This window comes from Eurosta solidaginis, chromosome 2 (assembly GCF_040869045.1).
Source record: "Eurosta solidaginis isolate ZX-2024a chromosome 2, ASM4086904v1, whole genome shotgun sequence".
Taxonomy (NCBI): domain Eukaryota; kingdom Metazoa; phylum Arthropoda; class Insecta; order Diptera; family Tephritidae; genus Eurosta; species Eurosta solidaginis.
In genome coordinates this window covers 303,986,982-304,013,718 of record NC_090320.1, presented here as the reverse complement: position 1 = coordinate 304,013,718, position 26,737 = coordinate 303,986,982, and the positions used below count along the sequence as shown (strand labels likewise).

The 26,737-nt window shown below is 36.0% G+C and overlaps 2 protein-coding genes across 9 annotated transcripts in view; one reads left to right on the top strand and one right to left on the bottom strand.

Moving 5' to 3' along the window:
• Nucleotides 1-26,737, top strand: part of LOC137241363 (NF-kappa-B inhibitor cactus-like) — a 67,957-nt gene that overhangs the window by 22,618 nt on the left and 18,602 nt on the right. The window lies entirely within an intron of this gene.
• Nucleotides 8,077-10,062, bottom strand: LOC137241366 (uncharacterized). The gene is made up of 3 exons (XM_067768905.1): nucleotides 9,945-10,062; nucleotides 9,366-9,881; nucleotides 8,077-8,736 (listed from the first exon to the last, which is right to left on the bottom strand). The coding sequence occupies exons 2-3, from the start codon at nucleotides 9,866-9,868 to the stop codon at nucleotides 8,631-8,633; spliced, it is 609 nt and encodes a 202-aa protein (XP_067625006.1). The 5' UTR covers nucleotides 9,869-9,881; nucleotides 9,945-10,062; the 3' UTR covers nucleotides 8,077-8,630.

Here is a 26,737-nt window from a genome sequence, read left to right as displayed (position 1 = left end):
GTTAATAAACGAAACGAAGTCACTTCGTTTCGTTTATTAACGTTAAGATCGTCAAATTAACGTTAAGTCGAAGTCATTTCGTTTCGTTTATTAACGTTGATTATCGTAACGAAATGATATCGTTTCGTTCGTTAAGCATGCCTGGAAAGAAGTATTATACGTATGTAGGTATTAGAGCTTACGATTTCTCGAACTTGTTCGAGAAGACATTTCTCCCGAGTCTCGTCTTCCTTCGCGAGATTCTCGAATCTCGAATAACTAGTAAGGCTCGCGAGTTTCTCGACATTCAATTTAATCGATTCATTGGCTGTTTTATATAGAGCTTACGATTTCTTCTGTAGCACAAATGTCCACCAAACCACAAGTAAAACCACCGAATTGTATAGAATACCGCCAATGCAACGACTGAATTGAAAGTCGAGAAGCTCGCGGGTATTACGAGTGCTTCGAGACACGAGAATCTCGCGAGAAGTCGAGTTCTCGATTTTTCGGGTCTCGAAAATCTCGCTTGTGTTCGAGAAGAAATCGTAGGCTCTAGTAGGTATATGAATTCTATAAAGTATAGCTTTATAAAACATTCCTTTAAAAGAAATAAATAAAAACAAAAATATTTTTGCAAATTTAGCTGTCGCATAAATACTTAAAATTATGTCTCGACTCATGGCTAGTCAAATGCACAGACGGTCTATACTGTAATATGCCTTGGAGCGGTTCCCTAAATTAGACGTTTATTTATAACCAAAAGATATATGTACATTTGTAGATACCCATTTTTTTGCTATACTCGTATTATCTACGAATATCTTATATATACATGTGAATGTATGTATTATGTATGCGTTCTTTTCTGGTGCTAAGATAAACAATCGCATGTGTCTTTATTTTGAAAATACACCAAACGTACCGCGTGAAAATGATTTTGTTTTAGTAAGACGTGAATTTTGCATTCCTCGCTTATGGGCAATTTACACTGCTGAACAAATAAATTTTATTTCAACAGATTTAATCATTTTATTTCAGCTGCTAATTGTTATTATTGGGCGATATGCATAATCACTTTTATTCAAGTTCACCTAAATTCATGTTACCCAATAATTCACAAAAACACAGCTTATGCTGTGATTTTCCTGTTATTTTGTGTGATCGTTGCCCTTCAAACTAATTGCTTAAAGAAGAAGGGTTCACTGGTTTTCTGCATATGATGCATTATTATACATAGGATTTAACTGCAGTATGCCCATATATTTAATAGAGCTAAAAAAATTCATTTACATTTTATTTTGAAGCTGCTTTTGATTTCGCTTCAATGTTGATCAAATCACATCTGTCCGTCCGTTAACAATATAACTTGAGCAAAAATGGAGACACCTTTACCAAATTCGGTATACCCAGAATAGATTTGTATTAACTTGGCGAATTTATTAAATTTAATTATTATTACGGCTGTTTAGGCCTAAAACTTAAACTACTAAATATAATTCATTATTACAACTCATTTTATTGAATATGCTATTGTAATGCCAATGATTCCAATCTGCCGGTACGGCTGGCATAAAAGACGGGCGAGTCTGGGAGCCACTGTTTTAGGGGATGTCGGAAAGAACGTGTTTCCAACACCACCCCCCTACTTCAGCTCTTGGCTCGATCATTAGTTTTTGTAATAATGCTGTCGGAATGTATGAATATTGGATCAACACAGCTCTACATATACATATATATTGGGAGGTTCCAATTTTTGTTTGGTCTTATATTCGATTTTACATCTTATTATTTGAATGCTGTCGGAATGCAAATGATTCCGATCGGCACTGCAAATATCAGTTCAAAATATCGAATTCCAGCAAAATTAGTTGCTGGATGGCTCTAATTTCCAATTCACCCAGATTTTCTTGTCCCTTTCCCTCACACCGCATGTATTGTTACATGCTGCTGCAGCGATTATTGTTCTCGTCTGCGCTCCAGTATCGGATTTCATGCAAAAAATAAAGAAATAAAGAAAACGTAGTTTATCTTGTTTGACGACAACACAAAATAGGAATTTAGTAAAATTTTGGAAAATTATCCACATTTAGTAAAAGAAAATGTAAGAATTTTGCAAGCCGTAAGTTAAAATCCGTTGATTACATGTTGCAATTTGGCAGGGGTGTTGTACTTGCTATCATTTAAAGACCTAAGTAAACTCGTTGGACCACCACACCCACTTTTCAAACAGAAGGTTATTTTTTTATCGATTTTCACTGTTCTTACATGACTATTTGCCGAGATATGCCGCATGTTATATTCAGTTAGTATGGGCAGTGCACAGCCCTTTGATATACATCATCTTTGAAAAGTTTAAACAAGGTGGCAGTAAATTTCCTTTTTCATTAATCAAAATAATAAAGATAACGTGATTGATCAAAAATTTACGTAATTAATCAATCGCACAACCCTAATGTTTTCTTCTCCAATATTTATAGAATGTGTTGCTCTGCAGCTCATAAAAAATATATATTGACGTCAAATACGTGGCTTGTATTCGATATATGTACATACATTAGACTGGGTCGAAAGAAAAAGTTGCTAATATCCGCCCCTAAATTTAAAGATTATGTTGAGAGGGTTTCGGAAAATTTTTTTATATTTTTTTTGATCCTTCGAAATACAGTCGAAAAGGTTTTTTCGTTGTAACTTGGTTATTTGACGTCCGATTTTTAAAATTGATACGTCATTATTTTGGTCTTGAGAAGCTTCACATTTCCGTTTAATGTCCTTTTAAGCTATAAAGTCGTTTTCACATGATTAGGTCAGCTAACAAAGTTGTACCCCCCTAAAGTATCCTTTTTTCCTTACCAAACGAAAGTGCTTACAAATTCAAGAAAATTTTGCTTTGAAACCATATTACTAAAATAATAAACAAAGAAGTTATAGCACTTTCAATATTTATTGCAACTGTTATTTTACCTGATTCTTATTATACTTAGACCGGAAACTCATGATATTTTTGGAGGAAAAATTATTATTAGGGTTTGCATTGAAAATATGATAAATAGGGGAAGTCAAAGTAAATAAGTGAGGCAAACCTGTTGTTTCGTATTTATAATAATAACACTATGCGACAAAATCAACTTTTTTTCTGGGTATTGGACAAACCCCACTTTTTTGTAGAGATTGAGGCTTATGTAAACAAAGTACTAAAAATAGATATCGGCTTTAGAAGTTCAGAATTTCGAGAATCAGAGTCTGACTGTAGTTAGAAGTCAGAGTCTGACTTTTCACCTCATATAACAGCTGTTAAAAAAAATTTGTTCCAAAACCCTCTCAACATAATCTTTAAATTTAGGGGCGGACATTACCAACTTTTTTTTTTGTATGGGGACCAACCCAGTCTAATGTACATACTTAATAAATAGCATGAGATATGTATGCATGTTATATCATTTAGTCGCGGACTGCAGACATGCAACATTCAACGCATAATACTTGAACGTAAATTTTTACTACTAAAAAAACAAAAACCATTCTATCTAGCGGGTTGAGTATATCGATCGATTAAATTAAGTTATAAATAGCTAAAGGCTTTCGTGAGAACAGTAATTTTACCCTAGTGAGAAGCTAAATTTATATGAGAATAGCGCAGTAAACTATTCGTGTAGTATTCAAAAAATTTAATGAGTACAACGTTAATTTAAGACAGCATTGGTTGTACATGTAAGACAAGTATAGTATTTTTAGACTTACATTAGTGAACAAAATTTAACAATATATGTTAAAATTACCGATTATTATCTATTAATTTATAACTAAAAAGGAAATAGGTACATGAAGATTAGCAGAGAAATAGATATAAAGGTAAATTTTAGATAACAGAGGAAGAGATGAAAACGATTTATTACAATGGAACTCACTACACTGACTTAAAATAGTTAAGCATAGTAATCTTGAAGTTACTCCTATTGAGCACAGATTCGATTGATTCGGGAATGTTATTCCAGAGTTTCACAGCTTTGATGAAAAATATTTTGGATGATGTCAAATAAATATGAATGTATGTTTCGGTACTGTCTGACTATGAGGCCTAGTCCTTAAGTTGGAATTAATTTCTCATATAGGTACTTGGGAAAATTCTACACGAGTAACTTATAAATGTATCTGCAGTTTCCAGCAGCCAGAAAATCACCGATAACTACACTCCAAGATCTCGTATTTAGACCACAGACATAACGAGTAATATTGTTAAACAAAATATGAAATTTGTTGGCGGAAATTGAGTTAAGCTTGCTATATACAAGTTCGGCGTATATAGTACATATGTGGCATGATGATCTGTCGAGCTAACTAACTCTTGGCTTGCAATGGCGTAAATGAAGCGGACAATCTTTATATACGTAAAATCGAATATACTTTACTGACAACATTATTTAAATAGAATAAATAAATGTAAGGTGCGATAATCTCCGAAGAGATTTTAGGCCGAGCTGCTCTTCCAATTTGCGTCGTGCTCCTCTGGATTTTTCCTACAAATTGGCGGGACGGGACCTACTGGTTTTATGCCGACTCCGAACGGCATCTGCAAGACAGATGAGTTTCCACTGAGAGCTTTTCATGGCAGAAATACGCTCGGAGAAAATTTTTCTTCTAATTGAAAAAACTTGTTTCTAAAATTTTGATGTTGCTTTACCCGGGGCTTGAACCCAGGATCTTCGGTGTGGATGGCGGAGCACGCTACCATCACACCACGGCGGCCGCCAACACTATTTACGTGGTCATAACAAAGAGTTAATTACAACACTATTACCAATACTCAACTCTTGGACGCATTTAAACATAAACAATTATCACTAGCCCATCGTTAAATGGCAGACAGATCACTATTCAACTTAAAGCATAAATCTTCAACAAGCCGAATTTTCCTCGACAGATACACATGAATATCGTCTGCATATGCATGTACTTACACACTGAGAACATATCGTTGACGAATAAACCGAACAGTAGCGACCCTAATATAGCTCCAGCTGAGACTGTCTTAACACCCGAGACAGCTCTTCATTAATTTAAAAGAGTTCTAAAAAACCAAACAAGTAAACTAAATAAATGCAAAGCGCTATAACCTCCGACGAAATTTTAATCCGAGCTTCTCTTCCAATTTGCGTCGTGCTCCTTTTTTTCCTACAAATTGGCAAGACGGGACCTACATGTTTTATGCCGACTCCGAATGACATCTGCAATCTGCAGATGAATTTTCACTGAGAAGCTTTTCATGGCAGAAATACACTCGGAGGGTTTGCCAAATCACTTCGGAGGGGCGACTCCGCTTAGAAAAACTGTTTTCTAAATTTTACGATGTTTCTTTGTCCCAGGATATTCGGTGTGGTATGCGGAGCATGATACCACCACACCACGGCGGCCACCAAACAAGTATGTATTTAAGTTTAATGCATAAAATGTTATGGTCGGTCAACCATGTCGAATGCCTTAGAGAAGTCCAAAAGGCATAATAATAAAAAAATTTAAAATGTACATATATCGTCACTGCTGAATGTATGAACTCCTTATCTCAGCATAAGAGGAAAAAATAAGCAATTTCAATATGAGCTCAAGACATTTTCACATGATATAGGACGTTTTTAAACCAAATTCGGAATTAGAAGTAGAGGCCGTTTGTTGTCGTACGTTTTTATAATCTTTCTAAATAATCGTTTTCAAACTATTGAAAGGTCAAGTGAGAAAAGAATTAATTATTAAATAATCGCATACTTATATACATAAATTTTAATATGTAGAACAATCAATCGTACATTGCTATCAGTGTCGATATGTATTTTGACCGCCACATTGGCGAAGCTCGCTTTGTAATCAACCTAAACGCTATGTTTTTAACACAATAAATATTTTTGGGTTTTCCCCACAACAAAAAGCCGACATATGTCTGTCAGCAACAATAACTGACGGAGCGAGATATCACTTTTTATACCCCCTTAACTTGTACACAGGGTATTATAACTTTGATTGGATAACGGTTGGTTGTACAGGTATAAAGGAATCGAGATAGATATAGACTTCCATATATCAAAATCATCAGGATCGAAAAAAAATTTGATTGAGCCATGTCCGTCCGCCCGTCCGTCTGTCCGTTAACACGATAACTTGAGTAAATATTGAGATATCTTCACCAAATTTGGTACACGACCTTATATGGACTCAGAATAGATTGGTATTGAAAATGAGCGAAATCGGATTATAACCACGCCCACTTTTTATATATATAACATTTTGGAAAACACAAAAAACTTTATTATTTAGTAAATAATACACCTAGAAAGTTGAAATTTGACTTGTGGACTGATATTCGGACTCTTGCTAAAAATTTGAAAAAAAAATTTTTTTAATGGGCGTGGCACCGCCCACTTGTGATAAAATCAATTTTGCAAATAATGATGAATCAAAAATCGTTAAACCTATCGTTACAAAATTCGGCAGAGAGGTAGCCTTTACTATAAGGATTGCTTTGAAGAAAAATTAACGAAATCGGTCAAGGACCACGCCCACTTTTATATAAAAGATTTTTAAAAGGGTCGTGGACGAATAAAATAAGCTATATCCTTGCAAAAAATAGCTTTATAGTATTTTATTTCCCAAGTGGATTTATAGCAATAAATAGAAAAACTTCAAATTTAAAAAAATGGGTGTGGCACCGCCTCTTTTATGACTGAGCAATTTTCTATGTTTCGGGAGCCATAACTCGAAGAAAAATTCACGGATCGTAATTAAATTGGGTACACAAATTTTCCCTATAGCAGGAAATATTTCTATTAAAAATGGCTAAGATTGGTTAAGGACCACGCCCACTCTACTACACTACACTATATAAATGACTTCAAAAAGTGTCGTAGGCAAAAATAATAAGTTAAATCTTAAAAAAAAATAGTTTTGTACCAATCGTATTTTTATTGTTCTGTTATATCTTTATTTTAAAATAAACAGTAGGTAAATCCCCATATCTGAAGGAAAACTGCATTATTACCCGCTCAAGGTCATTGGTGTTAGCCCTCTGTATCCTTTTTGCTTTTTTTAAACGAAAATTAGCTCAGAATAGAACCTATGTATGCATATGTATTATTGCGCAGCCTTGTAACACTATTAAGCACACAAAACAAACAACAGCAGCATTTCAAGTGTACAGCTGGGTGTGTAATGTTCGGTTTCACATGAACTTAGACTTCCTTACTTGTTTTTTGTTGTTGCGGAAGATCATTTTATTTAATTGATTGAAACATTTTCTGCCAAAAGCACACAAAACCATTTTTTTATTTTCAACACTGTTTTGTTTTTCTAACGTAATAAGGCCAAAGGGCCAAAAGCCAGACGTAAAGCAGCGGACACTTTCGCCACACCACAAACTTTAACAAAATTTAAGCACACAACATACACTGATTGGAGTTTTAGAGAGTAAAAAAGAAAATTTTGAACAGATTAGCTGAATAAAAAATGTACAAATAATTGTTAAATAATAAATACAGACAGTGGTAGTTTACCACATTCTGTTGTGGTGTGAAAGTGTCTCACTACGAAATTGTTTGGAATATACATTTTTTATTTTAATTCAGTAAAACAACTGAAATTACAGAAAAAATTACTTATATGGCTTTTTGTTTTGTGCTTGCTTGGGATTTTTGTTACCCAACACTGATTCTATGCAGCAAATTTTGTTTGCACAGCCCTCAAATCCCAACCCTCGCTAAAATTTCTAAGCCCTATGGTCATAAGGAATAACAGCCTAACTCCTATATTTTTACATAGGACTTAGACAGTTATTTCTTATTACCATATGATTCTAAATGTTGCAAATCTTTCTGCGCACTTGATAAACAAAGAATAAATCTAGACTATGAAATAATTACATATGGTAATATTGTAACGAATTTGCTGCAAATCCTCTTAGTTGCCCTTTTGCTAGGTTCGTATTGCTAAACTGTTGAATAAATAACTCCAATATTGAAGAATGGAAAAATGGCCTTTATTAAAATACTTCACAATAACACTCAAACTGTGCAACGAATAGCTTAATAACCAAACTGATAGCTTAACCTTCACCGCAGCAGTATATACATATGTAAATATTTGAATTTTCAAAATGTTGTAAATTCTACATTTTAGGTCGGATTTTAAAGCCGTTTGGACTCAGTGGCCAACTTTTCGTCTTTTATCCAAAATTAACACAAAAAAATTTTTTTTTTATTATTATTTTTACTTTTTATGGGTATTTTTTCGCTTTGTGTCCATATCGCAGCGGTATATACATATGTAAATATGGGGTATTTTATGTAGGTTTTGAAGTAAGGTTATCTTCTTTCGCACAGAACTGAGTCAGAAAACATTTTTTTATTTTTTATTTGGAAATATTATGTTGGCAATTGTTACATTTTATTAGTGTTTTACTGTGTTAATTAATGCAAACAGGCTTTTTGCACTGATGGCATAGTCTTCTTGTCGGTCTCTTTCTTTTAGATTCTTTGCGATAGCATGTGAAGCATATTCCCATAACTTTTGAATGCCCACGATCGTCCTTATCTTAAAAAGTTTCATCGAATGCAAGATCCTTTGCTGATAGGGTCTGAATACTTTTCCCAGTCACGCAGTCTATAGCGCTACGCGTTGGAAAATAAGCTACAATTCTTGGCTTCATTGCCCGTTTCAGTATCAGAGGCATACATAACTTTTCTCCCAATACTTGCAAAAACATGCGACGGCGACCTGTAAAATAAAGGGGAGTTTTATAGCCAAATAAAATTTTATGTTATAGACGAGGGATTATTTTCCGTATATATGATATATGCAGCAAGAGCAGATATGTCTAAAAAATATAAAAAAGTGCAAGCGGCGGTTTGTTTTGCGTTTGCATGAATATTGTCCCAGCATTTTGTCCACTGTATCCAGACCTCCTTTGGTCTTGTTATAAAACAATATAATGTTCGTTTTTTTTTTTTAAATTTGATATTGTACTGTCGCTAAGCAATGTTGACAGTAAAACTACAGCTTTATTCTTCTTCGGAACATATGAGCAAATTGTTTTATTTTGTCCGAACCCAAACAATGTTGACAACTCTTCTCTTTGAGATGAGGCTTTGAACTACAAAGGCAGAGAGGCTTTGTTTTTCTTCATTATGCCAACCAAAGATATTTGTCAATTTTCCAGTGTATCTGCTAGGGCAATGGATGTGAAAAATTTGTCACATGTCACATTTCGACCAAAATTTTTATAGCATGAAACTAGATCTTTGACAACTCTCTCCCCTTGATTTACCTCCCGCACGTTGTTAGACTTTCCAGTAAAAATTTTCATAAATTAATTGGTCTAGAACTTGAAAAAAATGCATACTTACTGTCTGCATTTACTAGTTGATGCTCTTTCACTCTCCAGCTTCTGATAAACAGCCCTGCTTTTTCTGTTAGTATTACGACAGATAATAGATTGCATGGTCGCATGCATTAGCCGAAAGAAAGTATCCACTTCGCTTAAATTCTTTGTACCAGAGCTTGGACCAACGAAGCGAGCTTCACAAAAAACGAGGGGCGATTTGCTCCATTTTGTGCCATCTTTGCCAACGTAAAATGCTTCATTTTGTTCCTCGTTTTGCTGTTCATTGACTTCATCATCTGCGTCATCAGCTTCTTCCTCCAAGCTCCGCTCGACATCCGAATCGCCGCCGTGCCCACCTTCAATTGGATATACCTCTAACTCAACCTCAGAATCCAATTGGTATTTCATACCGCCCTCTGTAAATGTGGCATTGTCTCCAAGTTCATCTAAGGCAAAGTCGGTTGCATCATTCTCGTTATCAGAGTCCAAGTTTTGAAGGAGCTCTTCAAAGTATTTTTCTTTCATATCATGTGACAGGCTAGAAGTAAGATACGCAAATAATTAAAATATTTATGTATAAAATCTAGGGGAAAGTACTTACCGAGCCACTGCAGCGGAACTTAAAATTTTAAATATTTCACTTTATTTTCCATATTATTTTAATGGCCACTAATCTTATTGTTGTTGTTTTAATATACGACGTGTTTCGCTTAAAAATCCAAAAAGACTGAGAATCCAAAACTGCATATTCCAGTATTTATATGATTTAATTTTCACTGTAATAAAATCGCATCAGCGACTGACACAGAATTTGGTTCACCGATTCCACGAAAAAATTCAACTTGATAATTTCTGAGAAAAAAATATTTCAATGCCTACTTGATTAGTAAATTTGAAATTTTGAAATAAACCCCCAACTTTCCAAGTGTAAAACGTACGAAAGCTGCAAAAACTTAGAGGATTTACATATGTAAATACTGCTGCGTTATGTAGTTAAAGCTTGCTGCTGCGGTGAAGGTTAAATGAAACTGACTTTCAAAATAATACTGCTATTGCTCGCTAGATATCGTCTTAGTCGTAACTGCTTGACAACTCAAATCAAACTGAATTCCAGCGCCTCTACATCTTCGGCTTTTTATACTCTCTGGTTTCCTCGTTCGCATCTTCTAGAATCTACTAGCATTGTCCATGAGCTCTCAAACTTCTCAGCTATAACTAAAATTGCACAATTTTATACATCTTCTAGGCGCTTCCAGAATCTACTAGTCCAGTAGCTCTCAAACTTCTCAGCTGTAACTACAATTGCACAATTTTCTAGTTTTTCTCATTGCATACTTATAGTAGTATCTCAGATATATGCATGTGTTAGTGCATTGACTCTCCGCTGCTCGTATACGTACATGGTACATATATGTAGACGCAGTTATTGTTTCGTTTATGTAGATACATAATGATTGAATTATTGATGTGCATTCACGTCACTGCTTAGCATCGGCTTAGAGACGGCAGCACTCCTTAGTTTTGCTAATATTCGTAACACTGCCCTCCACCTAAGTCTGATCGTCCCGATTAGACAAATCTCTCGATTTAACCGCTGCTAGCCTCTCCAAATGAACCACTTTCATTTTGGTTCGTGGTTTGCCAATGGTTTGTATGCGGTACACTACATCGTTGATCCGTTTTACAACTTTGTATGGGCCTTCCCAGTTACACTGCAATTTCGGGGACAAACCTTTTTTTCCTTGTGGGTTGTATAGCAGCACCAAATCTCCTTCCTGAAACCCTTCCGAATTAATTGCTTTATCGTACCTCGCTTTCATCTTGTCACTCATAATCTTTGCTCGTTGCCTTACCAGATCGTGTATCTCTCTCAGCTTTTCTTCCAAGACACCAGTGGATTTCTTGACATTCCTCTCGGCATCGGCATCTATCCCATACTTCAAATCAGCTGGCAGTCGAAGGTAATTGCCAAAAATTACCTTTGCGGGAGTTTGGCCCGTTGTGTCATGTACTGCCGATCGGTAGGCCATCAAGAATAATGATATGTGTGTATCCCAGTCCTTATGGTACTTGTCTACTACTTTCCTTAAATGCTCCTCCAATTTTCTATTGAAGCGTTCCACCATACCATCGGACTGAGGATGCAATGCAGTTGTCCGTGTTTTTCGAATGCCCAACTTCTTGCACATTTCTTGGAACACAGCTGATTCAAAATTCCTGCCTTGGTCAGAATGTAACTATTGGTACACCATACCTTGCAACCCATTCGTTTTTAACCACTTCTGCTACTGTTTCTGCTTCTTGGTTTGGGATTGGGTATACCTCTGGCCATTTACGGAAATAATCCATAACCACCAGTACGTATTTGTTTCCGCGGTTGCTAGTAGGAAATGGACCTGCGACATCCATGGCGATCCTTTCAAATGGTGCACCTGAAATATACTGCTTCATCTGGCCATGACTTCGGGTTTTGGGCCCTTTCGCTCTGTTGCATACCTCGCAGTTGGCAATCCACTCGGTGACCGACTGACGGTAACCAACCCAATAGAATCTCTGCTTAATTTTCTCGAGTGTCTTCATGATTCCAAGATGACCCTCACTTGGACCATTGTGCAGCTCGCTGAGCACGTCAGGAATCCTCTTCCTAGAAACAACTATCAGTTTCTTCTTGCATTGACCATCCTCACTCTCCCATACTCGATGCAAGCAACCGGATATCAATTCTAAACTGTTCCACTGTGCCCAATATGACTTCGCAATGGGACTCTCTGCTGACATCTCTCTGCTTGGTCTTTCGTTTCGTTCGAGCCCTTGCATAACATGTGACAGATCTGTATCTTCTAGCTGACACTTTCTTAGTTGTTCCTTGTCCCATTCATCCGTACACGTTATAGTCATTAGCCGGACATCTATAATGTCTTCTTTAGTCTCGGCCTTTGAGCAGTGCTTGCATTCCAGACTGCATGGTCTTCGTGACATTGCATCAGCATTTCCATGGGTACTACCTTTCCGATGCTCAATGGAAAAGTCATCGCTAGATCCACCGTGCCAATTGTCCTTCCGGATTACGGAACTGCAGAAGCCATTTCAACGCTGCGTGGTCTGTCCTGACACGGAATCGCTGGCCGTAGAGGTATTTGTGAAAATGTTTAATGCACTCTACCAATGCCAACAGCTCTCTCCGTGTAACGCAATAGTTCCTCTCTGGTTTTCCAATTGAACGGCTGTAATATGCAACTACCTTCTCTTGTCCATCGACCAGTTGTGATAAAACGCCTCCTGTAGCATATCCGCTCGCATCTGTATCTAGAATAAACGTTGCTCCTGGAATCGGGTATGCCAACATTGGGGCAGTGCACAACCGCTCTTTCAATATTTGGAAAGCTACTTCTTGCTCCTTCTTCCATTCAAAAGCTTTATTTTTTCTTGTTAGCTCGTGGAGACTATGGGCTACGCTGGCAAAATTTGGTACAAATCGGCGGTAATATGTGCACAGCCCAAGGAAACTTCTCAATTCATGCAGATTCTGTGGTCTTGGCCTATCCTTTACTGCCTCTATCTTTTCATTCGCTGTACAGACACCTTCTGTCGTTACCTTGTGGCCCAAATAATTTACTTCCTTTTTAAACAGCGTACACTTTTTGGGACTTAACTTCAGACCAGCGCCAGCTATTCTCTGGAAAACTTCCTCCAAGTTCTTAAGATGTTCATCAAAATTCTTGCCTAATACGATGATGTCGTCCAGGTACACCAAGCATGTTTTCCAATGTAGTCCTTTCAGTACCTGGTCCATGAGTCTCTCAAAAGTAGCTGGTGCATTACAAAGTCCAAAAGGCATCACTGTAAATTGCAAAGGCCCTCACCGACACTGAAGGCTGTTTTCTCTTTATCTTCCTCCTTCACCTCAACTTGCCAGTAGCCGCTTTTCAAGTCCAGTGTGGAAAACCATTTCGTACCAGATAGCGAGTCCACAGTGTCGTCCACTACGACTAAAATATGAAGCTTCAGAAAAATCCACGGCCGTCATCAGTTAAATTGTCTTGAATTTATTTTATCACATTTGACTTTCGGAAGACTACTAAAGTTTTACAGAAATGAAAGTGGGAAAGTTTTTTAAATTTTGATCAAATACAACTTTATTGAACAACTTGCAATAATTTTTATTCAGTTATTAATAAAATATTTTATTATTCACGATACATTTTAAGCACCCTGTTATTGTTGCATCATGTATATATGTATATTAGACCAGGTCGATTTGTGGGGAGGCAAAAAAATCGCCCATTGCTCTGTGAAAATCATATTCTAGGGATCAAAATAAGAAACTTTGCCGAAGGAACCATACCTCTAAAACGAATTCTGATATCCCTCCTTTGGGTCGTAGGGGCAAATTTTGAAAAATCCCACTTTGAAATGCCTATGTTTTTTCTTTTTGGAGTTTATTTTTCTCTTTAGAAATTTATTTAGTCAGAACATATGTAAATGAAAAAATGAATTTAACTTAGTAATAGAAAAGAAATTAAAAAATCTTTTTAGAAATTAGCGTTTTTACAACCCCCTTTTAAAACCAAGGCATCACTGTGATGCATTTGCATGTCGTAAACATAGTTGTGAGGGTTTTTTATTCAACCGTTTTTAAGCCACCACAAGACACAGCAGGTAGAATTGAAATTGCCCCTAACCAAAAGTTCGCCTCAAAGTGGGGGACATCAGAATTCGTTTTAGAGGTATGGTTCCTTCGGCAAAGTTTCTTATTTTGATCCCTAGAATATGATTTTCACAGAGCAATGAGCGATTTTTAAATCGACCCGCCGTAATGTATATTCATTCAAAGCATGGACATTTGACTTTTATCAGAGGACCGATACGTCATCAAGTTTGGTGCAGAATGTCAACATAGGTTCTGAGATGCTTTTTTTTATCATAATTGGGCGGTGCCACGCCCCTTTGTAAAAATCATAAGTTCATCTGAATTTATGCATATATATATATATTCACCACTCACCACAGCAGATTGTGTTAAACTACCACTGTCTGTATTTCTTATTTAACAATTATTTGTACATTCTTTATTCAACTTATCTGTTCAAAATTTTCATTTTTACTCTCTAAAACTCCAGTCAGTGTATTTATGGGCTTAAATTATGTTAAAGTTTGTGGTGTGGTGGAAGTGTGCTACCAGAATTTTGTGAAGCTCCGCTGCTTTCCGCTGAAGTTCGCGCATGCAACATCTTTACGTGATTATGCATAACTTTCTTACTTACTTATTTAATTGGCGCTTAACAGTTCAAACGGTTATCGCGGTCCAACAAAGCGCCAACTGAAAATCTTTCTAATTGTCGAGGGTTCAATATATTTCCTATCTGCACACGACCTTTCTTACTTGTTATTTAACCGTTATCACTAGACTCCAAATGTACCGCTACACATTTTTGCTATAAAAAAAATTACTTGAATTACTTTATAAAATCATATTATTCTTTCGATAATCATTTTGAAATTTGTTTACATATTGATGTACTATATTGGAACGATAATTAGGAGTAGTTAAGTTACGTTCTTTTTAAGATATATGTATAACCGAACTAGAAAATTAATAATTATTAAAAGCATATCGTTGCTGCGCTAACGAAAACAGTTATGTGTTTTTTTTTCAAAAATTTTTTTTATTGCATATTTTATTATCACTATATAGAACCCACATTTCTGCATATGCCTTTTTTTATATCTCTTTTGGTTTAGAAGTGATCGAAAACAGCTATGTGCTCACAGTAATAGAACTACTCTAAAAAACGGTTATGTACTTATTTGCTGTCATTTCAGTGTAACCCCATTTAATTTGTTGCGTCCCTCCCACAAATTGTCATCCTCCCAGCAGATCCTTGCAGCGGGACTGCGCCATATTCTCCTGCTCCGGAAGGGTGTCGAACCCAATCCGGGCCCTGTAACTGACCCCGGTCCAGAGAAATGGTTTTGCTGAGTTTGCCAGAACATATCTTTTTAGGACGGTCACACTCTTGTCAGTGTGTCACGTGCAAGGGATGCTTGCATTGGACAGGATGTTCTGGGCTAGACCCCAAAACCCAACGTCCTCGTAACTTTTATAAATCTTTTGTTGCTCCTTGCTGTTCACTCCCAAGAGCGTCCCGTAGTCTGCGCCTTAGTGCCCCACTACCTTCTAGCAGCCTCACTGCTCAGCAAGCCACAACAAGTACCCGCTGCTGCTCACGCCCCACGGCGCTACTAGCTCATACGGCCGCTCCTACTCATAACTACAATCTCCGCAGTAGAGTCGGTAGAAATGCCGAGCATCAGCCCCGTCTTCTTCTGCCCCTTTGCCCAACACTAGCATTCGAGTAGGTCAGGGAAACATACTCTTAGTCCCTACCACCTTTTGCACCATTTGCCAGCACAGAATATGTATATATATTTGCGACATATGGCCAATGTAGCTCCTGCTTTGGACAGTGCCTCTTTCCTAGATGTTCTGGTCTCAGCGACGGCAAACCTCCGACGGGCTTCATCGCGCCATGCTGCCAAGCCGCAAACCCAACTACACCGGGTACCCAAATGCTTACCCAGCGGAAATCAGTCCCTGGGCCACAACAGCAATTGCTTCCTGGCCTCCCTCAACTCAGACGTAGTCACCTATCACTTACCCCCCGAGTGACGACGTCTCCCGCGTTGTACTTCAGAATTCTGCAGTTAAACTGTAATTGAGATAGTTGATTTCATGAAACGGCATAACATCCGCATTGCAGCGATCCAAGAGACCAAACACACAGCAAGATCTGCTCTGAAGACCTGCTCAAAAAAGATCGCGAGAGCGGAAATGGAGGCGGTCTCGCGTTTATCACCCACCACTCAGTGCAATATAATCTATTTGATCGCGAAATCGGCATCACGCTATCGACTGTCTTACACCCTAAAATCTTGGATGTACCTTCGATCAGGATCTACATTTTGGAGAGCATGCAATCGCAATTTTACCGAAAATCCAGAGCCGTAATAAAATACTCAAATTTCTTGCCGGCAGTACTTGGCGTAAAGACGAAGAAACGCTCATTACTACTTACAAAGCAATTGCCCGACTGATTGCATGCTACGCGTCCCCGATATGGTCGCCAAGCCTAAAGGTTACTCACTGGAATAAAATACAGGCCTGCCAAAATATTGCCCTCAAAACCGCTACGGGCTGTCTTCTTATGTCCCCAGAACACCATCCACATAATGAGGTGAGAGTACTCCCCATTAGGGAGAGAAATGAAATGCTAAACAGTTTCTGTTGAATACCCAGAAACCTGGGCATCCCAACAGACATCTGATTGATGAAGCTACACCTCCCAGGGGTTTAAGGGGTCATCTTCGTAAGCATTATGAGGAAATAAGGCAAAAATTTCATACATTTCCCTACCGCCAAAAGCAAATTTGAATCATGTTTGAAAGCATCTATGTGCTATAAACGGCGCAAATATTTATCACGTCGTAGAGGGTTAAAAAACATGATTTTTTCCTTCACAGATCAATAACATACTTTCCATAAAATATTTCAAAAATACGACATTTGCAAAATTTTGCAAATGGACACCAGCAATAAGTTTTTTTTGATCTCCTGAAAAGTTACTGAAAAACACATAACTGTTTTTGTGCGCGCACCGACGATATGGTCAATACCAAATTGTGTGATAATTATATAACAGAAATCTGTATTGTTTTTTGATATACATACATATTAAATTGTACAGTTCTAAAGCGAAAGATTAGAAAATGTATCTGTGACGATGACAAAAAGATCTTATGTTTAGTTTAAGAACATTTCTAGCAAAAATTCAGTACTTGGCGCCCAACGTGGGACTTAGAGTTTTTTTAAATATCTATTATTTTCTATCAGAGTTTTTATTATAATATAGCGAGATTATCTTCGTTTTCGTATTTAACCCCTAATCGTTAAATAAATGACGAGATTTGCCACATAAATTGTTGCCTTCGGTAATCGGTCCCCTTTTACACCATGCAATTCTTGAATTTCAGTTTGCTGCAACACTGGCGAGGGGTGAGAATAGAGAGAATAGAGGGAAAGAGTACAACACCCGTACCGTCAAGTCCTTTCAATTTCTTCTTGCTATCTCTTCCTCTCTCTGCTTGTATTCCAATTTTTGTTTCGCATTTTCTTTAACGAAATTTTGATGAGAATTGATAAAAGTAAATGCGAATAGAAAGCACAAAAGGGAATGCTAACAGAGTTGAATTCAAGAATTGTATGGTGTAAAACGGGACTTTTTTCATAGACAAAGTACCACCTTTAGGGTGTCATTTCTAATTGGAAGCACAAAATAAAAGAGAAACGAGAAAATTTTACTGCTAAAATCTAGTTTCTAGGGATGGGACATATACTAACTTGTAGATTTGTTGTAGATTAGTGAATGTGTAAACGTGGTCTAAAGTAAACAATTTTCATTTTCACCGCCATATTCTGTCTTTCAGTGACTGACGATTATTATAAAAAATTCCAACTTTTCCTATAATTTTTAATGATTCAATGAGAACGGAACTATAACAACTGTCAGTCACTGCAATCCAGCATATGGGTGTCGGTTTCAAGCAAGTTTTGAAAAATCTTGTTATGCTCAGTTATGGTTGAATGCCGAACCAACATTTTCTAATATAAAAAAAGTTAAGTCGAAAATAAACCATCTTTTTAGTACGAGTTTATACTAAAGCTAACGTTGACACGAGTTTATCCTCGCATACAATTGTGTCTAATTCAGAAACTTCTTCTAATATTAGAAAACGTTCAACAATCATTCATTGTCCTATGCGACCTACACCAATTTATAGTTAGCTGTAGGTTTTCCCGCAGAGTAAAGGGCCAGTTAAGCTTCCTTAACCCTAACGCCATAGTCGTAACCTTTTTTTTACTTATCCATATCAAATTGGCATCAGTTATTGGTGCCTTAACCTAAAGATCGTGAAAATTTCAAAAAAATTATGAAAACGCAAAAAATTACAAACATATACCACAAAAAATAAGTCTCTTAGTCGAAACGCATCCAAAACAATAAAATCTACAAAAAGTAATAAATTCTCAAACTCAAATATTTTTAGGTTATGGATATGGCGAAAACCAAAAGCCAATTGGTTGGCTATGGTATGGGGATGGCGTTAGCGTTATGGTATGGCACCATTAATCGATTACATTGATTTCCATAAGGTTGGTTCGATCAGCTGTTTTATCTGGTTATGGATAAGTCACCATTAATTGGCCCTTAAATTGTTTAAAGTGCACACCTACACTACAGTGAAAGGCTTTATCTGCTGTTTGTGTTGCTTTCGCAGTGAGTTATATATCCCGTTATGCTACGTACGTCGAATATGCCCAACCCAACTTACAATACATAAAACCCATTTAATTTTTTGTCATTTGTGCGTGGTTAATGCCATTGACTTTGCTGAATTGTTAAATATTTGCGAGGGATTTCCCGAACATAGTTTGTCATGTAATATTTTGTGACCTTTTCAGTTTTGCTGGCATGATTCAGTTTGGTTTGCACTGATAAGCACTACAAAGGGACTTTATGTTAAAGTCAGCGGAAATGTGAAAAAAAATTCCTAGGGCTCACTTTTTCAATTAACTTACAAATTTTTATTTGAATTTAGTATAAACGGCAAAAGTCAAAAGTGTTCCGATATAACATCTGTGAATGTAAAACTAACTTGCGTTCTGATTAACAAGTTTAGCGAAGATGGTACAAAAGATCAACCAGCGAAGTGATTATCGAGATACATATTTGCATTTTTATGTACATACATATGTGCATATATATTTACTTCGGTATTCCCATAGACACGTGTGGTCGCGTTGTATAAACTACTGTTATGCACATTATTATACATTAGAGTGGATTAAGCCAATGCTTACACGGCTACGCGTTTACCTCTCTGCTCAATTTTTGTAACTCATACATACTTAGCTTTATATTTTATCCTTTTCAAGTATTTTTGGTTCTAGTGCTGCCTTATTATACCTTTCATGAACATGAAATGGTATATTAACCGATGTTTGTAACGTTGAGAAATATAGAAGATAGACTCACCTGTAAGTATACCGAATTGATCAGGGCGACGAACTGAGTTGATATAGCAATGTCCGTCTGTCCGTCCGTCCGTCCGTCTGTCTGTTTGAACGCAAACTAGTCCCTCAAATTTTGAGATATATCAATGAAATTTGGCAAAAGAATGTATTTTTGTATTATATTAGACATTTGTCGGATCCGGTAGGATCGGACCACTATAACATATATCTCCCATACAACCGATCGTTCAGATAAAACGATTTTGGTCATTCCTGCCGCAATTTAGAAAGTATAAACGTGAAACTCGGTGATATATATTCAAATATATCATAGAAGATATCCTGAAAAAATCAATTTGATCGGAGCTGTATATAGTTATATCCCATACAACCGATCGTTCAGATAGAACGATTTTTGGCCATTTCTCCCTTAGTTTCCAATATAAAAACGTGAAACTTGGTGATACATATTCTAATATATCATAGAAGATTTCCTGTAAAAATCATCTCGATCGGAGCTATATATAATATATATCCCATACAACCGATCGTTCAGATTAGGGAGTTTTTTGCCATTTTTTATTTTATATTTATCTTAAAAATCGTTTAGGTGTGTACATCTGTTCACTATATATTTCTTATCTTATAGATACATCCGATTATTTGGAGATTACGAACGGGATAAGATTATTGTTCAGCTCCATTCATGAAAGATATGAAGTCTTCGGCACAGCCGAAGACAGTCCCGTCCTTACTTGTTTTTATTTTCCTTTTTCTGCATTCAATAGGACAGCGATTTGCTATTTTTTCTATATTCCTAGTTATATAATTAGTCTTCAACATGAAGATGAAATGCACTCCTTAACCCTTCAATCAGCTTAAGCTAGATCACATCGTCGTAGTCGCTGAAGTAAATAAGCGTAAATGTGTATCTCGTCTGCGTAACGGCGTATACACGGAAAACGTGTGAGCGCCAACGCGAACTAGTATAAGGAAGTACTAGAGAAAAGGCGTGAAAGCACTCTAGCGTGAAAGCGTTAAAGCCTGCTAGCCTTAAAGTGAACTAGCGTACTACCGCAAATGCTTTGCCAAAATAATATGACAATGAATAAAAAGATGCGCATCGCCGCCTTAGAAGTCAATTTCAAACTAAGAAATTAAGATTTATGTATCGACGACTGTGGAATATCACACTATCTCAGCTACCAGTTCGATAACGCCCTATCTGAGAACATTCATTAAAAACACCGTATTTCAGAACTTTTTTTTACAAACTCCTCAGCTAATGTCAAAATGTATTAAATTTTTGCTCAGCTATGGCGTTCATCAACCGAATTCTGAGATATGGCGTTTTTGAAATAAATCGGAAATAGGGCGTTATTCAATAGTGCTCTGCGATAGGGCGTTTCCAAACCGGCAGCCGAGTTAGGGTGATATTCCACTAAGTATATATCCTCACCGCCCAGCTTTGGTTGAAAGTGGCTTTTCAACCACCCTACTTTAAATCTTTAAGTATGTATTGGCTTCCGACCAAATTCGAGTTTACCGGTTGCTTTATATCTTGGCGCTTTTTCTGTGCGCGTGTGCCATGTTTAACAACATTATTGTTGGCGCTGTGACCATCATTCGGTTTACGTTAGTTTGGTTTGTTTTCACTTTATTTTTGTTTTTTGTTTGTAGATGCTCGTGCCGAAAGTCTCGCTTGGGTTTTTTTGTTTGTTATTTTTATTTCACCTGTTTTGCGCAAGCGTGCTCAGTTTTATCCATCACTAACTCCATAAATACGTAACTTTGTGGGGCATTCACCCCTCATTGCGGGAGCTGAATTGCATTGTTTAAGATTCAATTTTGTTTCCTGTTTTTGCACTGTTTGTCAACGGAAAACCCCTCATTTTATTTTTTATTGTTGTGTGAAGTGTGTACTTGTTCATGTAAATATGTATGTATGTATGTATGTAACAGTCTTATGCCCCTATTACGGTATACAACTCAACTTAGTTGGGTTGTAATTAAAACAACTCAACTTTGAGACAACTCAACTCCTGCTTGGTATTACGAATTACAACTTATTTCAGTTGAAGTTGAATTGATGTTGCCAACCTAAGAAAGTGATGATTTGACAAATAATTGAACAGCTGATCAATTTGTTTCGGAAATTTAAGCATTTGCAAAAGTGATTTTGTTATTAAAAGCCAAACGGATATTATATGAAATCTATTTTATAATGGCGAAAATGTTGGCGATTGATATGTCGCGAATACGAAAAACATTCGCGTGATCATTCCAATCCCTTGGAACTACCAAGCACCAAGTAAGAAAATGTTCAAGTGACAAATGATGAGCTTCGAATGAAGTTATTTTGCAGATTTGAAAGGAAGCATTTTGCTCATTACTAAACAAAATTAAGGACCATTTCCGCAAACTCTTTCGAGGGAAGGCTGTACCCTTATTTTAAAATTAAGCTCCACACTCAGATTCCTTGCTGATGGCAGCTATCAAAAATGCTGTGGAAATGATTTTGGTGTTGGACTGGTTTTAGATATTATTGAGGAGCATATTTGTGCGAAGTGGACTAAAACCCAAACAGCAAAAATTTTATTTTACTCTAAAACAGGATTCCCAGGAGTAGTGATTAGTATCAATGGGACTCACGTTCGCATAATTTCACCTATTTTGGCTGTATCCGAACTGCGGCCAGCCTCGTCCAATTTCGGAATGTCGCTCCATAAAGCCAAAAAGTTACTCAATATAATCCTTCGTTTAAACGTTGTTTTTTCTATAAATGTGTACAAAATTGTTGATTATTGTTTGATTTAAAAAAGGTTTAACTACCGGCTTTCAATTTTTTGTTTGTGGTATCAAAAGACGTGTTTCGATCTCCGTTTCGGAAATTAAACATTTTATTTCTGTCCCAAAATATTTACAAAACCCACAAAATGGCCCGAGAGGGTCCGAAATATGAGGCCCGATCCAGAGTTTTTTTGCACAGAAAATTTCTGTGTTGGCGGCCTTTGGCCGCGATTTGTAAAAATAACCCTGGGCGGGTCCAACGCCTTTCTGCATTAGTGTGTAAAAAAAATCTGGCAAAATACAACCACATAAAAATTTGAACCGAAATGATATGACTGAAATTAAAATTTTAATTTTTGTTTTCTGATTCCAAAATCGGAGGTCGAAGCGTGTCTTTTGATACCAACTTTGAAAATTTTTGTTAAAAATTAGGTGGTGAACCGTCTTGTAAAACGTTACCTTCTTTCAAAACAACCGCAAAATTGTATGAGACAACTGCTAGTAATCAGTGGTAAGATTTTGACGTCTTTGACAACTACACCAACGCAAGGTTGTAAACAGTAATGCCACAAAAAGTTGTTAGACTAGACAGCTCAACCGACATTTTTTTTGACAGGTTTAGTTGTAATCTGAAATCCCAATTTTAAATCTCAACCCAACCATAGTTGAGTTGTAAACGGTAATAGGGGCATTAGCTTAATATGTCATCTTACATACGTACATACGTAGTCAATACTTAATTCGTTGGTATATCGCCACGCCTAATTTGTTTAATTGTTACATAAGAATGACCCACAAATTTTGCTTTCCATCGTAGAGTGAAACATCGATTTTCATTTTAACTACAAATTCAGCAGCAGTTGGGAAAAATCAAAACGATTTTCGTACAATATTAAGAATCAATTCGAAATAAACAATAAAAAACCCAATTCTTTATCAAAACTTTTTTTCGCGTTAAGTGTTTCCTTATTGTAAAATAAAGCTTAACTCAACCGCAAGTTGTCGTGAATTGGATTCTTGATTGATTTGATTGATTGCGTTTGTGAGTTTGTTTGTGGTTTGGTATTGACGATTTATGCGATTCTGGGAGGAATTGATGGGTAATGGCTTTTCCCCGCTGATGCACGCTTTTTATTTTGTATTTCAAATAGTTAAATTTGACAAATTTCTTTGTTGAGTTATAGAGTCAGATTCAAGGCGGTCAGACGTTGCTTAAGGTAGTGTTAGCGTGTAATGTAAAGGCATGTAGCTTAACCCATCGGCCAATTTTCAGATATTCAAGGCCAAAGGTCATTACAGAGTGGTAGACCATGACATTTCCTACACATCCTGTTTGCAGTTTTTTTTAGTGGGGTCAACTGTTTCTACGTTAAAGCTCGTAAACCGCGAACTGTAAATTAGATCTTGCATTATCCATGGTTCATGATTTATGAAGCGAATTGGATGAAGTTTTGTGTTTTTACTAACATTAAAATCTCAACTAAGAAAATTTACGGATTTTGTAAAATTATAGGGATACCGCACATTTGTAGAGTTCGCGGTTTCAGCGCTGTAACGCAAAAACGATTGACCCTTGACTTATTGAGAATGTCATCTTTCACAACTTTGTAATGGATCAAAAACGCTGTAAAGCCTTGAAAATAGCGATATTGATTACCAAACGTCCCACGAACCTTCATAGAAGAGATAAGCCGTTTGACGATGTGGCCTGGAGGTTAACTGCATTATAGAGCAAGAAGTAGAAATTGTCATATTCGAATAGGGGTCTAACTAATGTTGTATAACGAGCTTCAGCTACCTTAAGGCCGATATTTTTGACCACGTTTAAGAATGTTAAATACCTCTAACTTTATTGTTTGTAGCATTTTTTTACGATTAAAAATCCCAAATAGATTCCAAGCTCGAAGAAAGTTCGATGTGACGCTCGGTGAATAAAGAAAATAGCGTGCGAGGTACCATTTCGATGGACTTTCTTCTGGAGTCCTCCTAAAGACGCTTTGTTATTTGAGCATCGTTTAATAGAAATCACTTACTGTGGGGAATGAAGTTTAGGTAGAACTGGCCGGTCCATGAGGACCTAACATAGACTGAATGAGTACATAGTGTTACCAGAGTGGACAATCAACTGTTATGGAAAGGTTTTTATTCTTCGTTTCCAGCCATAGGATAAATTGATTACCTAGATTCTGCAGCAAAAGTGATAATGTCAAGGCCAAATGCTTTATATTTAGATAAACTGCTGGCTGGAAGTCTTATCTTCAGGATGCTCTACGAAGCCTCGGCTGCTAAAGAAAAAGGATTCGCTACGAGTAGGTGAAGTTGACAATTGGGTTGTAGAAGCTATAAATTGCTCTGACATTCCCTTGGATTGCGCTGCCACATTCTTTTTCCATTCCATCCCATTTCGACCAATTTTGAACCCGACCCCTTTAGAATTGGCTGAAAGTTTTTCTTCTTTTTCTAGCTTACAAAAGACGTTTTTCAGAATTTTTTCAAATTTTTTCATCCAACTCAAAAAAAGTTATGAATTTTTAAAAAAAGACCGTTTTTGTTTTCAAAATGCTATAACTTTTTCAAAAATTTACCGTTTGGGATCTTTTTTTTTTAAATTTGTTTTTAAATGTACTTTTCGGAAAAAATACAAAAAAAATTTTAAAGTTTTTTTTTTAAATTTTTCAGTTTTTCGAGATTTTTCGAATTTCGCCATTTTTTTTTTCTCAAAAAAACTTCAATCAATTCTGCAATCATCGCCACTAATCCCGGAGTGGGCCGATTTTTTTTTATATTTTTTTTTTATTTAATTGAAAAAAAATTTTCAAAAATAAAAATTTTTTTTTATCAATTTTATTTATATAACAAAAAAATTTAAGAAAATGATTTTTAGGTATTCTTTTCTTTATATATTATGGTAATCTACGATTAAAATGGCTCGCTTTCGCTGTCCAGCAAATGCATTAGGCCGGTATACACATACATTCGTATGTGTACCACTTAAAAATCATTTTCCTACTTTTTTTTGTTATATAAATAAAATTGATAAAAAAAAAAATTTTATTTTTAATAATTTTTTTTTTCAATTAAATAAAAAAAAATTAAAAAAAATCGGCCCATTCCGGGATTAGTAGGGATGATTGCAGAATTGATTGAAGTTTTTTATGAGAAAAAAAAATGGCGAAATTCGAAAAATCTCGAAAAACTGAAAAATTAAAAAAAAAAAAACTTTAAAAATTTTTTTGTATTTTTTCCTAAAAGTACATTTAAAAACAAATCCCAAACGGTCAATTTTTGAAAAAGTTATAGCATTTTGAAAACAAAAACGGTGTTTTTTTTTAAATTCATAACTTTTTTTGAGTTGGATGAAAAAATTTGAAAAAATTCTGAAAAACGTCTTTTGTAAGCTAGAAAAAGAAGAAAAACTTTCAGCCAATTCTAAAGGGGTCGGGTTCAAAATTGGTCGAAATGGGATGGAATACCCCATATATACTATACTAAATAATAGAATAATTTTTAATTATAATTTTTGTATTGAGCAATAAAAGACTAAGTCTTAATGGGCTAATGTATCAATGATAATTAAAAATAATAATAATCACATTGAAATTGGTTTGCATAGTTTTCTTTTTGCAATTTATTCTATTATTGGGCTCAGGAGCCCCTATAACACGGCGGCCGCTATCCATCTACAATGCCAATATTAAATTTAAATCTTTTTCTTCTTGCTAAATTTTTTTGTTGTCAAAATTGTTTTGTATTTACAAAAGTCTGCTATGTATTTTCCAAGCTTACAAACTAGAAAACCTGTTGTTGTTCTTATTTCTTAGCGTATTGTTTTTGCAATTTGTTATTTCATTTAGACCCAAAAAAAAAAAACAAAGCCAACAAACCGAGTGGATATTATGAAGCCTACAAGTAGAAGTACGTACATTAACAAAGAATTTACAAATTTCCTTATATTACGTTTTGTAATATTGGCTCAAGGTCTACATGTTTCTTTTATTCAACTACTTTTTCACATGGAAGTTTTGATTACGATATAGATTGTGCAACTTTTCAAAGAACACATCAACTGCTGAGAGGAGTATTACCCTAACCGCCGGCTGTCGTTTCGAGAATTCCCTATCTCAGAATTTTATTTAATAAATCCCTATCTCAGAATTAAAAAAAAAAAAAAATAAACAAAAATGAGTTGAATATCACGCAATTTGAATTTGCTTTATCTTAGAATTTGTTTGAAAAGATAGAGCATTTTTGAAGCAATTTTAGATACGGTTTTGTTAACAAAACAATTCTAACGGCGTTTTTATTTCTGGAAAAAATGTTACCCTCATGTTACACCCTTAAATTCTATTTTTGAACTAGGTCAGCTAGTAAAATTACTGAATTTCTAGGTGAAAGGAACGCACAAACGAGACAGCAGAGAAGAACGAGCTTAATTGGCGCTTAACCGTTTAAACGGTTATGACCTTCCAACAAGGCGCGCCAGTCGCTTCTTTTCTCTGCCAACCGGCGCCAATTGGTCACACCAAAGGATT